The following is a 13,396-nucleotide window of genomic DNA, read 5'->3' as shown; positions in this document are numbered from 1 at the left end:
TGAAAACAGAGCACCAGTGTGTGGGTCTGCCCCTTCTGACTTGTAGCTACACTTTGTGGGCCTACCTGGAACTGGATCTCTCCTCCCATAAGAATTCTCATCTGCCCACCCCTGCTCCTTCACCACTCTCCTGGGCTCAAAGGCCTTAAGCTTGGTTTCTGAGCTAAATATCTAGAAGTTCCTCATTCACACTTTCCAAGCCCTCGGTTTGGGGCTGGTCTGATCAGCAACTCACTTTGTGGCTAAAGCCATCCAGTCACAGCCTCCACATGTTCTGACAGGTGAGCAGTGATCTCCCCTCTTCCCAATCTCTGCCCCCCACCCCCAGGGAAGAGGAGGACAACAAATTCACAGGCCACCCACCTTGTTCTGACTGGAGTGACAGAAACTCAGAGACTCCAAAGTCCTTCCTTCCCATGCTAAGCCTACTTGTGTGGGGGCTGTGCCCCCACTTTCACAGCTCTGCTCATTCCCATCCCACCTGCTGAGAGTGAGGGGCAAGCCCTTGTGAGCCCTGGCCGGCTCCCAGGTCCAGGGCTGTTGACCAGGGCCTCCCTCACCCTCAGGGGCCAGAGCTCTGCATCGTCAGAGTCCTTTGCCAGAAGAGAGTTAAGGGCTTGGGTTTAATTTGCCCGTTAATCACAGTTAAAAGAAGTAATGAGCGTCTCCCCAAAGCCTGGGTGTTTCTCTGCAGATTAAGCAGCAATTTGCATAGCCCCTTATTCATTCCCACCTTCCCCTGTGGGGCGGCTTGTCCTTTCAGACACAGCCAAGCGCAGCCCTCGGCTGGAGCGCTTTGACAAATGGCTTTGCTGCCGCGTGGTTTGGGCGCGAGGGAGGGAGGGGAAGACAGGGAGGGAGAGGGCAGCTCCCGACAGTAATGGATAGCTGGGCCGTTAAATAGTGCAGAACTTTTTATTAGGCACACAGGAGAAGTTTAAATATTCAAACTGGTTTTCTTTGAGGCTTTCGGAATGAGTTGAGAGTGGTAGGCAGGATGAAGAGTTTACTCAGGGCCAGTTTCCTCAGAGAGGCCTGCCATCACCTGAGAGAAAGGGCATCTGGAGGACAGGGGCACCCCACCCGTGGTCAGCTGGCACCCTGGCTCCCCAGCCCTGGGGCAGGCCTGACACCTCCCGCTGGGCCTGGGAGCTGCCAGGCAGGACGCCAGCCTGGAAACAGCTCCTTGGGGCCTATTTCCTCAGGGTGCAGAACAGCTTGTTCAGAACCCAGCATATGGGCGGCACTCTGAAGTCCAGTCCGGGCTGACTCATTCTGGGAACAGCCCCCAGTCTAGAAGCAGTGATGTGGCCGGGAGGGTGGATGAAGGCCCCTCCCATCCCTCTCTCCAGATAGAGCCCTCAGCAACAGGGCAGGGGAGACTCACTGGGCAGTGGTAGCAAGGACTCCCATCTAACCAAAGGTCTGTTTTAAAAGTACTTAAGCGCAATTTTCTTCCCAAACATCTAGTGTTTTGCGGGGCTCTTCCTTGTGGCTAATTTGTGAGTCCCATGATTCTGTTTCAGAAGCCAGTCACTTGAGGGATCATACGAGAACTCAAGTTCAGAAGTTAAGGCTGAGGTCCAAAGGACGAGAATGAACAGCACACGCCCACTGCTCTTTAGCAGCTGTCTGGGACACAGAGGCTGGGATAGGATGGCATCCACCAGCACTCCAAAGGCATCTACAGTTTTGGGGGTGCTGTGGAGGGAGCAGGGACAAACTGCTGGGGCACCAACAGTATTCACAGAAATGTGTTTGGACGCATCTGAGCTGGGTCAGGAAGACTAGGAGGGGTTCGCTGGGAGGGGGACTGTGGGACCACATAGGGTTTAGTGTCTTAGGCAGCAGCCAAGCTGGAAAGGCAGGTGGACGTCCAAATAGTGAAGGCTAACCTGCTACACTAGGAACTTAGAAAGCTAAGGGAACACAGGGGCTCTAGGCAGGGGGATGATTAGGGCGAAGAAGCCCACAGCATCAAGGGAATGCTGGATCGGAGAAGAGTGGTGGAGCCTGGAGTGGGTTGGTGGAACAGGGAGACACACTGCAGGGATGAATGGTGGTATAGGGGCGGTATTGGGTTTGGTTTGGGGCATGTTGGGGGTGGTGGAACATCAGATGTGCCAGGACCAGGACCCAAGTTTCTGACCATGGTCAGATACCTCCAATTTTCTGAACTCATGACAGTTAACACCCGAGTCTCAGCACATCAAGCTACTGTACTCACCTACTCCAGCAACCTATCCAGATTGGCAGCATCTCTGCTCACATTTAATAGGTGGTGAAAATGAGGGCCAGGGACCTGCCCAAGGTCACAGAGGCAAGAACACAGCTGAGTTTGGCCAGGTAGCTCAGATCTCAAGAGATGCTAATCATAGCTGATGTCCCCCCAACCAGTACTCTCATGAGACTTTGTATGTGTATGTGCGGGAGAGGGGAGACGAAAAGCAGGAGAAATAAGGGGCAATTCAAAGAAAAATAATTAGTAAGGAGAGGCAGGTATGGCTGAAAAGGCAGAGGGCCACAGGGCCAGTGTTTCTAGGGGAGAAACGGAAACATCTGGGGATCTGATGTGGAGTGGCGCAGGGAGCGAGCAAGCAGCCAGCCCACCAGCTAGCTCCTGCTCCCGAAGGCCCGGAGCCTGCTTTTCTTGGGCCCTCAGCTCCAGGCCAGATCTTTGGAGCAGACAACTCTTTAGCTGGGCAGTGAGGTTCTGATGTCAGTGATGCAAAGAAACTCCTGGCCCAGTTGCGGCAGAAGCTGGTTCTAGACGTGTAGGGGCCCACGGCTCTCTGGGAGGCCCTTCGTGGGCTGCCAGAACCCAGATGAACAGTCGTTAGCACTCTGCTTCACAGGCTTCTGCGCCAGGACAGCCCGCTGTTGGCCCATCACCAGAGAGCTGTGTGCAGGGCAGGCTTCACTTGAGCAGAGATGGCGGGTGAGGCATGGGCCGTGGCTGCCTTAGCAGGGTAACAGGACTTTGGAGACGTATCTCTGCATCCCAGTGTGAAGTAGGGTCACAGATCTTGCTATAAAGTGAGAGCCTGGAATCTTCTCTGGACAGGGGTAGCGTAATCTAACATAAGAGGAGTGCGCTTTGGCAAAACAGTACAATCAAAGTAAAAATTCTGAGGGTGTAATCTTGGCCTACCTCCTGCCCCAAATAGTTACTTGGTTTTCTAGTGAAATCTAGCCAGATTTCAGACCAAGGCCTTGGTCTTCAAGCGCTCTGATCTTCAACCTTTTGCCTCTCCATTCCAAGGAAGCAAGAATCAGGAGTCCTTACCCTTGGTTCACAAGCCAAAAATAAGAACCCACATTTGCCTAGTGAGCGCTCTGTGCCAGGCGTCGTACTAAGAGCACAGCCCGCTGTAACTCATTTATTCCTTGCAACCTCTGGGGCAGTTCTGAGGAAAGCAAGAAGGAACCCACTGCAGAGTGAACTCGGGGAAACTGGGGAGCAGGTCTGTAAGACAGTGCTGCCCTCCCACGAGGTGAGCCAAACAAACTCGGTGTCTTGCGGCTTAGCCACACCTGAACCACTCCACTCACCCGGGTGACCAAAGCCTGCTAAGAAACCCTCCTGTCTAAAGCCACTTCCCCTGTGGTGGCAGCTAACCCTCAGCACGCTCACTCCCTCCCACTGGTCCTAGCAGGCTGGAGGCAGGCGAGGCGTTCCTGGGCAAGGGAAAGCGCAAGGGCTTTTGAGGACGAAGCCTGGCCTGCCATGATCACTGACGCACAAGGCCTCTCCTTAAAAGCTGCGCCTGTAAGCAAGAGTGTGAACAGCTGGTGACTGCATGAAGACACTGGAGCAGGCCAGGGTACCTGCCTTGGGGAGTTGATGGCCGCTGCCAGAGGGCCAGCAGAGCCAGCAGCTGACCAGGTGGGGCAGGAAGGCAGGAAGCCGCTCTCCCGAAGAACCAGGAGCCGCAGCCAGCGTCCCAGGCTGAGAGCCTGCACAGCGCCGGGGGCAGGACGTGGCCACTCGGGCCCGTTCTGCCTGATTCCAAGGACAGTTTCTCCTCGACCTTCCACACCCATACTTTCCCTTTTCCAATTCCTAGGCTTCTGACTTCAGCCCCCAGTCCCCCCAAAAGGAGGTGATCAGGCAAAGATTGGGGGGAAGCGATGGGCTGACATTAATTGATAGGAGCGGCTTCGAGCAGTTCATGCTGCCTTATCTCTCTCTCCTCTGGATAGCGTGTGTCCGCCGGAGTCCGCGGGGTCGGTGATTAATAGGGGCCATCACTCACTGTCCAGGACGGCTGAAAGGCAGTAGGGAGGGGGCGGCCCTCCCCAGAACTGAGATAACAAGCAGCAGGAATAATGAGTGGTGTCACTCCACTTTTCATTTTGATGGAAAGTCATTACGGGAGTCAACGCCAGCGACAAAGAGCCATGAATCAACTGCTCTGCTATGAAATTAAAATCGAATTGCTGGCCACCCCCAACCCCTACCCTTCCTGGGAAATGGGGATGGGTAGGTGGCTTGAGAGAGGGGTGCTAACCGGGGTGGGCTCTACCCAATCGCAGAGCAGGCAGTTATGGGTGGGAAGTGGACAGGCAGCGGGTGGAGGTGACAACTCCTGTCTCCACCTTGTTTATCAGACCCTTCCTCCCCAAACCGCATTTCCCCCTGCCTGGAGGTAAGCTGTGATTAAAAGGAAAATACAGCTTAGCTGGCTGCAACGAGGCTGCCACTTGACTGCGCCCCCTTGAGCTTCCAGCCAAGTGGGGCAGCGTGGGGCAGTTGTGGAGAGAAAGGGGGCCAGCTGATGCAGCAACCCGAGGTCCCCTGCTGAACCGTGTGTAGATACCGATACCAATCTGGAAGCCTCCCTGTCCCCAACCTGGGACTCCACAGCAACAGCTGATGGCCTGGGGAGCCCACTGGAGCTAGAGCCCTGTGGAAATGGGAACACCGACTAAACTTCAGGTTCACAAAGCAGCAGCAACTGTCAATAGTGAAGCAAGAGTCTCTTCCTCCTTTATTAAGTCCAACTAGATAACGAGAAGTGTTGAGGCTTCGGGCCACCGCGTTGTAAGGAGAGCCTCGGCGATGGTGCTCTGTTCATTGCCCAGCCTGGTTTCCTGCTAGGGAGGGCCCTATGACATCAGTTCTGGCTGCTCCCCCTCCCCCCACTGTCTTAAAGGCCGGAAGAAAGGTTCACAGAGAGGTCCCCATCAGATTCACGGGGCGCCCGCTGTACCTCTTGGAAATGTCAGCTTCAATCTGCAAGACAGTGGGAAAGTGTATGTAGATGTAGAGAGGTGAGGGGACCTTGTTCCGCAGGAACTGGGGTCCCCTGGGCAGGCTTCTCGTCTTACCAGCTTCTGCAGCTCCTTGGTCTTCTCTAGCAGCAGGTCCAGCTTTGGCTCCAGAGCTGCCTGCTCGTGCAGCGCTTCCTGCTGCTTCTGCACCATCAGCTCTTTCTTTAAGGCCAGCAGCTGAGACTGCTTCAGCTTCTGCTGGAGGAACTCGGTCACGCGGTCCACGTACCTGCACAGGGCACCCAGGTGAGAGTGTGGTGTGGCCACGCAACCTGAGCACTCGCACTCAGCTGCTGGGAAAGGCGAGGTCAGGAAACCAAATCCCCAGGAGGCTTCTCAGCCTCCACACCCTTCAGTCCTTTTTGGTAAGGCCCACTCCAGGCCCCGTCCTCGTGGGAGGCAGAGTCTGCCTTTGTACACCAAACCACCCATCTTGCCCAGAGCCGCTGTGCCCAGTTGGGACAGTGCTGAACAGGACTCAGGGATGACGTCTAAGGGATTACAGGGAGAGGAACAGGAATCGGGGCTGCTTGTGCCCAGAACAGCCTCTATCAAAGGGAAAGCAGACCTTGGTGAAGCCAGGATCATGAACAGGTGTTGCATTCGAAGACTGGTAAGCCGGCCAATCAGATCCTGTAGCACTGACGCCATGGTAACCATCTTCACCTGGGTCTGGCCCTGCAGGATGGCGGGAGCCAGCTGGAACTGGCTCACCGACAGGATGTCGGCCTCCTCACCCATCTCCACTGCTCTCTGGGACAAGAAGATCTCGAGCTGAGGACAGAAAAGAGTTTGGTTAAACTGAGAAAAGAATTCAGAGGCTAAGGCCCCAGAATGCTGAAACTGCGAGAAAGATGTACAGCCTCATCTCAGGGGAGGGTGATTTCCTCCGAACACCTTAACTGCTAGGCACTCACTAAAAATCGCAAACGTGGTGCAGCCTCCACTGTCACCCTTTGGCCCACTTTTCCCATCCCAGGCGCACCTGTTCTGGAGCCCCTTCCTTCCTCCAGATTCAAGCCATTGCTCTGCCCAGTGAGGGCATTTCCTTCCCAAGAGGCACATGAGTTTCAGGGACTAAGAAACCATGTTTGAGAAGCCCTAGATTAAGAAAAGGCTTGACAGGATCTCAGCACTATCTTGTCACTCTCAATCGACCAGAGAAACTTGACCGCTCCTGTCCTCTGCGGGAGACTAGGGGAAGACTTCTCTGGCTAGAAGGTTGAACTGGTAAGGATGGAGAACTTTCAGGAGGCCCTCCCCAGCCAGCAGGCCTCTGAGACGGAAATGCCTGCAGAGACTAGCAAGACAGCAGCAACTCTTCCAGTCCTTGGACAAAGGTCCAGGAACACTGGCTCCTTACTCTGGGCTACAGGGATATATTCAAATGCAAGTGGGGTCAGGCTGCTCGAAACCTCCAACAGCTTCCCATTTGCTCAGCATAAAAGCTCAAGTCCAGATTTTCTTCATTTCTCTGAATTCTTCTCTCCTTCCTCCAGCAACCTTAGCCAGGAGGTGCAGGGCACACTCCCTGTGGGGTTGCAGCTGCTCCTCAGCCGCCAGGCACCCCAGTCTCCTGGCTTACGGGCACCTTCCCTTCTTTCCCCACCAAAGTCCATGCCTGGCACACCGCATGTTTCACTTACAGGTCTTGTTTCTTGTCTGCCTTCCCTCCTAGAACTTCAGCTCCAGGAGGCCAGAAACTATGTCTTATTCCCTGCTCAAACTCTGATGCCTCCAACAGTGCCAGGCCCTCAGGAGGCACCTGAGAAAGAGTTGCTGAGTCAATGGGGACATCCTAATAGGTGAGGTCTCTGCTCCAGAACACACACGAAGTGTCATCTAGGCATCTAGAGGAAACTGCTGCGCTGGTACCAGGCCTCCCCCGCACCCCTGGGGGGGTGAAGATACCTCCATGAGCTCATCGATGAACTGATTCCGGGTCTCAGGGTATTCAAGGAGTGTCAGAGCATCAGGGCCCCTCGCAACACCTTCTGGAGCTGCCAGGAGAGAGACAGAAGCGATAAAGGCACGGAGGACTGCAGGGGAAGGCACTCAGCTTGAGAGCCCGGTGGGTGAATACAGACTTAGACTCACTGTATTAAAGCCACTACCTAACCCAACCCAGTGGGAAGAGTCACCGTTTCCATGTCTTGGGCCTGGCCAGGCACTACTGCCAACTTCCAGACTGAGCAGAACCACAGCTGGGTTCCCAGGAGGGGAAAGACTGCTGTCCACGCGCTGTGCGAGGAAGCGAAGTCTCATCCTGCACTGCCCTCTAGTGGCCCCGCTCACTGCTACAGCCTGCCTGCCGGTGGGGTTGGGGAGGCCTGATTTCAGGCCTGGTGGGGGGCCTCCTCCACCTCAACTAGAACAGCTGAGCCACGTTCTATACAGCAAGAGCAGTTCATAGACTTCATTTTAAGAAGTCTGTCTGCCTGCATTCATATCGTCATCAAAATTTTGAGAAAACAGTTCAGTGTGTAAGAACACTGTCTCAGCTATGTGGTATTCTCTTCACTTCTAGAGACACAGGGGCCCGAGCCCAGCCTGCAGGAGGATGGTGCGCTCACCCTGGGTTCCATCTTCCAGCACTGTGATCTGCAAGGCAGCACTGTCATCGCCCCAGTCTATCCCATCACTCCCTGCTTCCTGGGTGGAGAGCAAAGAGCCCAGCAATGTTGGGTGTGTTTTTCCTCAATAAAGGAGCCAGAATCAACCAAAGCCCGCGTATTTCAGCTGTATGAAGGCCTCAGATGTAGGGGACCAAGATGGCAGCATCGAGCTATGGATGTTGCCACCCTGACCCCTGCTTTATAGTTAACCCCCGTTTATTCCCCATACCTTGCCTCAAACTCCAGGAGAAGAGGCTAACACTGATACGTCACCTGGGAAACTCCCCCGGCCCAGGACTGCATGTGAGAGCCAGTACACGCAGAGGTGCCTTTGGAACAGTCACAGGAAGCAGTCACAGGAAGTCCTCAGGGAGATGGACCAGCATCCTCACCTTTGAGTCTGATTCCAGGGAGATGCCCCAGTCGATTCCAGCAGCCTGGGCAGAGAGGCCAGAGACTGTCCCTTCAGAAGCCACCTCCACCCCAAAGTCACCCCAGTCAATCTAGAAAGGAAAAAGAGTGTTAGCTTGCAGAAAGTGGGTGAGAAAGGGACCTGACTTCTCAGAGGCCTCAGCGGCATCACAGGGAACGCAGCACGCTGCTCACACGCAAGGCCCCACGCTCCCTAGGAGCTCATCTCCAGAAGCTCATGGCACTGAAGGTTTCCAGTCAGGGCCAGGCAACTTGCGGTGCCTCTTCAGCACTCACCTTACTCTGGCCTCAAGGTCAGGAAAACAAAGCGGACAGGCCTCTGCGCCCTCCACCTGCCGCGTCTCATAGCCCACCCAAGGGAATGACGTCCCCTTTCTTCCCTCTGGGACTCAATTCTGGTGGTGGTGGGGGGGCACATGTGAGGCGGAGGAAGCCGTACTCCACAGGGCCGTCTCACCGCATCTTCTTCTACGGGCTCTGGCGGCTCCTCGAGGTGCGGCCTCTCCACCTGGGAGGGCGCCGTCCCTGTCCTCCACTCGTACACGGTGCAGTTTCCCTGCCGCTGCACGAACCGCAGCATCGGCAACACCTCCTCCGTGGGGCTGCAACGAGCACGTGACTGACCCTCGTGAACCAGCGCTGGGCTTTGGCCTGGGCCATTACCCCAAATGGGCGAGGCTCCAGGGATGTTAGTGTGTAAAATAAAACTCCAATGTCATGTGGGAAAACTACAAGCAGAGGACAAATAGCCAGGGGAAACCCCCATTGCTAAAGAGAAACGGAGTCCTCTTACCTTTCACACACAAACCCCACACAGGCCTGGTACAGGTCAATGGCTTCCCCCAGAGTCTGAGCCCCCGCTCCAATCTCAGTCAGCTGACTGGGCAGGTCCTTCACCAGGGCCAGCAGTTCTCTGCGGACATTGTCTCCCTAGAGAGGATTGAAGAGGGAGGCCGAATAGTGGGAAGCAGGGCCCCACGGGTGGGAGAACTGCCCCCAACACTAGATGTGTGAGAAACTGGTCCTAGGGGCCCACTGCCAGGCCGAGGAGCTTCCCAGGAGCAAAGGAGTCGGCCCAGCAGACAAGAGGCCCAGGCGTCCGTCCCCACCGCCGCGAGGCCCCTTGCGCACCGCGATGCCGTACTGCTTGCACGACTGGGAGAACTGCTCCCGCATCCCGGTGGCGCCGGCCTGGCCCTCCTCCTCCTTGCGGCTGTATTCTTGCTGCAGCTGCTGGCACTTGGCGATCTGCCTCTTCAGCGAGGGGATCTCGTAGTTGACATTCCGAACCAGGAGGCTAGAGAGTTCCACTGAGAAGGGCCCAGGAAATCCCTCCTCAACACCCACTCCAGAGGCGGGCATACCCCAGGACATGTACAAATGGACACCAGCATGGTGTCAGCGGGCAGAGGGCTGGCCCCCCTGCGCCTCCCCTTGCCAGCTGTGGAGCCTCAGTTGGTCATGTCGCCTCTCTAATCCAATCCTCATCTGTAAAGCGGGGGGAGTAACATACACTTGCTCAGGCCACCAAATGCCCCTCTGCCTCCCAATACTCTGTGGAGTCATTTCCCACCTTGCAAACATCTAGGCCCTGCCTCTTCCCTACAGTCTAGTGTCTCAGAACTCTGGAGTGGGCTTCCCCTGGACGCCGAGAGTCCCAGGCCCGGGCACTTTACCTAAGTAGGTGTTGTCCTTCTCATACAGGGCTACAATCTCCTGCCAATCCTAAGCAGGGACAGAAACAGGAAGTGAGCCAAAAAAGCACTCAGCAGCCACATCCCAGTTCAACTCCCATCAAGTTCTCCCATCAAACTCAAACTCCTTGTACTCCTTGCGGTGCTGGCTGGACCACCCACTTAATTCTAGAGTGTGGCACCAATGAGCCATCTCCAAAGTCCCAGCTCTGAAAATGTAAACTTGGGGGTAGGCTCTACTTTTGGTGTAAACTGTGGTGACGGAGAGAAAGTGGATAGTCTACGTAGGCGCGTCCATGGGATCTCAAGGCAGCAGAGCGCCTCTTACCTCTTGGGTGCCCATTACCACCTCGCCACACTTGCCTTCATTCGCTGTGAAGAGTACCGGCCAAAAATATTTTTTGTGGAAGCCTCAGTGCCTTTGAGAATGTCCACGATTCGGAGGCAGTGATAGTAGTGAATGTCTGGAAAGGAAGAGCAAAGGGTGAGAATGACAGTATCTGGCCCATCACTTTGGCCAACAGACATGGTTGGCTCACACTGCCAGTCATTTGTGCTGAGAAAAACCAACAACTATACCCCAAACAAAAATCTCTCCTTTAGGAGTCAGCCTGTGGTTAAAAAACTAGGGAGCAGCTCAGCTGATAGACTGCTCCAGGAAAGAAGGGGCGCCAGGAACGTAGCTCCAAAGCACTCACAGGATCCAGAGAGCAGCTGGGCAATCTCTTCGTTCTCTGGCATGTCCTGGATGGCAGCATTGATCTTCTCCCGGATGGTCAACACCAGATTCTGCCATTTTAGGTTACAGTGCCTTCTGTCCACCAGCCAGTCTACGGGAGAAATTCCCAACTGACACGACCAACATCCCGTAGAATAAGCTAAGCCTGGCTAAGTGGTATTAGTATTAGTTAAGGGGTGGGAGTCATGGGAACATGGGAATAAAGACAGGCCCAAAGGAGTATTTGGGGCAAAGCAGACTCCAGCAGGCTGACTTCATCTGTAGTGTGACTTTTACAGAGCAACTGTTTCAACACAAGGATAAAGAAAAACTTCCAATTGGTCCTGACATCAAAGTGCCACTTTTGACCACTCTAAATTCTCCATAATATTTTTGCTTCCATGCGTAATTATATCTTTCTCACTGACAGAGGATGCTGTTCAACTTCCACTTCCTCAGGGCTGGGATTAACCATGACAATGGAAAATATAAGATGGCTATGCCAAGTGCTGGATGAATGAACAACTTCAAAGCCCCTAATACCTGCAGCGCCCTAAGGACTAGATAACAGGTCTATTCTTAGCAAAGAAGTACCACCCTCACCATGAGCACTGATGTGATGACCTCCTGCAATCTGGGCCCAGATTTGTGTTTTTAGAAGAGGGCATGGGAGGATATAATTTTTTTTCAGTAGGAATGAGCTAAGAGTTAGGTCTTGTGGCCCCACTATCCTGGGCTCAAATTATCAAATTCTTGAGCAAGTCTCTCACCCTCCATGTGCTCACAGGTTATGTGGGAAATCAAATGCAAGAGAGTAAGCAGGAAAAATGTGCACACTGCTAGCATATAGCCAGGACCCCGTGCATCCTAGGGAACTTCACGTTGTAACAGCAAGTGTCTACACTGAGTGGTGGTTGTTTTATTGGTTTTTATGACTGGCATGGAGCATCTACACCACTGCATATGTGCCCAAGAGCCACGATAAACCCAAAGGGAGGCAAAGTTAGCACCACTGGTGGGCACGTCAAAGACTGACGTGAAATGGTGAATTCAGAACCTAACAATTTGCCAGTTCATCAACACAGGGGCATCACACTACTTATTGTACATATTCCTGTATGTATGCCTCTACAATTTTTAGAAAGAAAAATCCTGTAAATGTCATAAGACAAAAATCTAAGGGCTGAGGTAGAAATTATCTGAATGACAAAATCAAATCAATTAATTCATTAAGCATCTAAAAATCCGAGAGCTGTGCGCCTGCCTTGGAGGTGTGAGAACACTTACTTCCCTGGCTCTGAACTTGAGAGGGGGTTGGGGGGCCTACATAGACCCGGGTTATTGAAAGATCTGTGTTTCCAACAGGTCTGTGTCTCTCATCTTCCTTAAATAACATAAGGGAAGTGGAAGTTTTTTAAAAGGAGGGAAAGGCTTTTCCTATATAATGCAAAGAACATGGACACTGGAACCAGACTTAAGTTCTAACTTCAGATCTGCCCACTCAGTAGATGACCGCTTTTAAGTGAGCCATTATCCTCTCTGCACCTCAAAGTCATCATGTGACAACACATTACGAAGGTTGAAAACGCAGGTCAAGTAAAGCTCCTCAGAGTGAGGCCAGTCCAGGTGGGGAGTTCCCAGAGCGTGGCCAGCGCCCCCACTGGGGCCTGGGGCGTCAGGGACCCCAGCGGGGGGGTGCTAGGAGCCGGGTCTCCCCCGATTGCGGCAGCGCGGGGGCGCCCGTCCTACCGAGCAGCTTGCTGGTCTGGATGTCGATGGGCACGTGCTGATGGTCCTGGCGGGAAACACCGCGGGGAGCCAGGCGTGAGCGCGGGGAGGAGAGTCGCCGCTCGCGCGCTCATTTCACCGTTTCGCGGGAAGACACGGGCGGATCGGGACGGCCTCTCCCGGGAGAGAAGCCGGGGGAGAGGGTCAGGAGCGGCCGCGAGGAACCGAACCCAGGGGTCCCGAGCCAGCCCCACACCCCCGCGCCAATCCCCCCACCTGCATCTTTCCTCCACTTCCGCTTCCGGACGGCGACCCAAGGCCCGCCCCGCCTACCACCAATTCAGCGCCGGAGGCTGAGCGTGGGCGCAGGCACGCCGCGGCCTACACCCGCCACGTCGCCGCCCTCGCCGAGCCAATCCAGGCGAGGGCTCCGCCCCGGACCTCTAGCCCCACCCATCGGAAACGCGGAAGGGGCGGGAGGACAGGATGCAGCCAATGGGAGGCACGAGGCGGGCCCAGCGCCGGAGAGGGGCGGGGCGCCGCGAAAGGCTACTGTGGCTATGAGCTCGCGGCAGGCGGCGCCCGAGAGCCGGCCGCGTGGTTCCCGCCGGGTCCGACGCGTAGGTCTGGGCGCTAAGCAAGGCGTCAGCGGGCGGGTCTTAGCGCCCAGCTGGGCCACCCGCGAGCGACTGGAAGTGCTTCTCGCGCTTTACCGTCCATCGTAACTTGAAGATCCCTGCCACTTGACGCATTCGCCTCCCCATTCAGCTTTACAGTAGACTCGTGCTGAGCCCCCTGCTTCTGGGGTGATCAAAGCTGGGAGGTGGGCCAGGAGTGCATCCCAAAGACAGTATCAAAATTGAGCTTAAGGGATGAACTGGAGAAAGGGGTGAGGTGAGAGGAGGTGAAGGAGACTGCAGATAAAGGTTGGAGAC

The 13,396-nt window shown here is 54.9% G+C and overlaps 1 protein-coding gene across 1 annotated transcript; it reads right to left on the bottom strand.

The window, feature by feature from the left end:
• Positions 1-4,965: 4,965 nt before the first annotated feature.
• Positions 4,966-12,830, bottom strand: CDK5RAP3 (CDK5 regulatory subunit associated protein 3). The gene is made up of 14 exons (XM_012726584.1): positions 12,738-12,830; positions 12,483-12,528; positions 10,714-10,845; positions 10,379-10,479; positions 9,998-10,046; positions 9,453-9,631; positions 9,115-9,251; positions 8,779-8,923; positions 8,282-8,392; positions 7,848-7,926; positions 7,186-7,274; positions 5,843-6,048; positions 5,332-5,503; positions 4,966-5,236 (listed from the first exon to the last, which is right to left on the bottom strand). Exons 1-14 carry the CDS (start codon positions 12,741-12,743, stop codon positions 5,171-5,173), a joined length of 1,518 nt encoding a protein of 505 aa, XP_012582038.1. The 5' UTR covers positions 12,744-12,830; the 3' UTR covers positions 4,966-5,170.
• Between the last annotated feature and the right edge of the window lie 566 nt (positions 12,831-13,396).

The sequence above is a fragment of the Condylura cristata genome, unplaced genomic scaffold (genome assembly GCF_000260355.1).
Source record: "Condylura cristata isolate star-nosed mole 26May11 unplaced genomic scaffold, ConCri1.0 scaffold00017, whole genome shotgun sequence".
NCBI classification, from domain to species: domain Eukaryota; kingdom Metazoa; phylum Chordata; class Mammalia; order Eulipotyphla; family Talpidae; genus Condylura; species Condylura cristata.
This window is presented reverse-complemented; position numbering and strand designations above follow the sequence as displayed.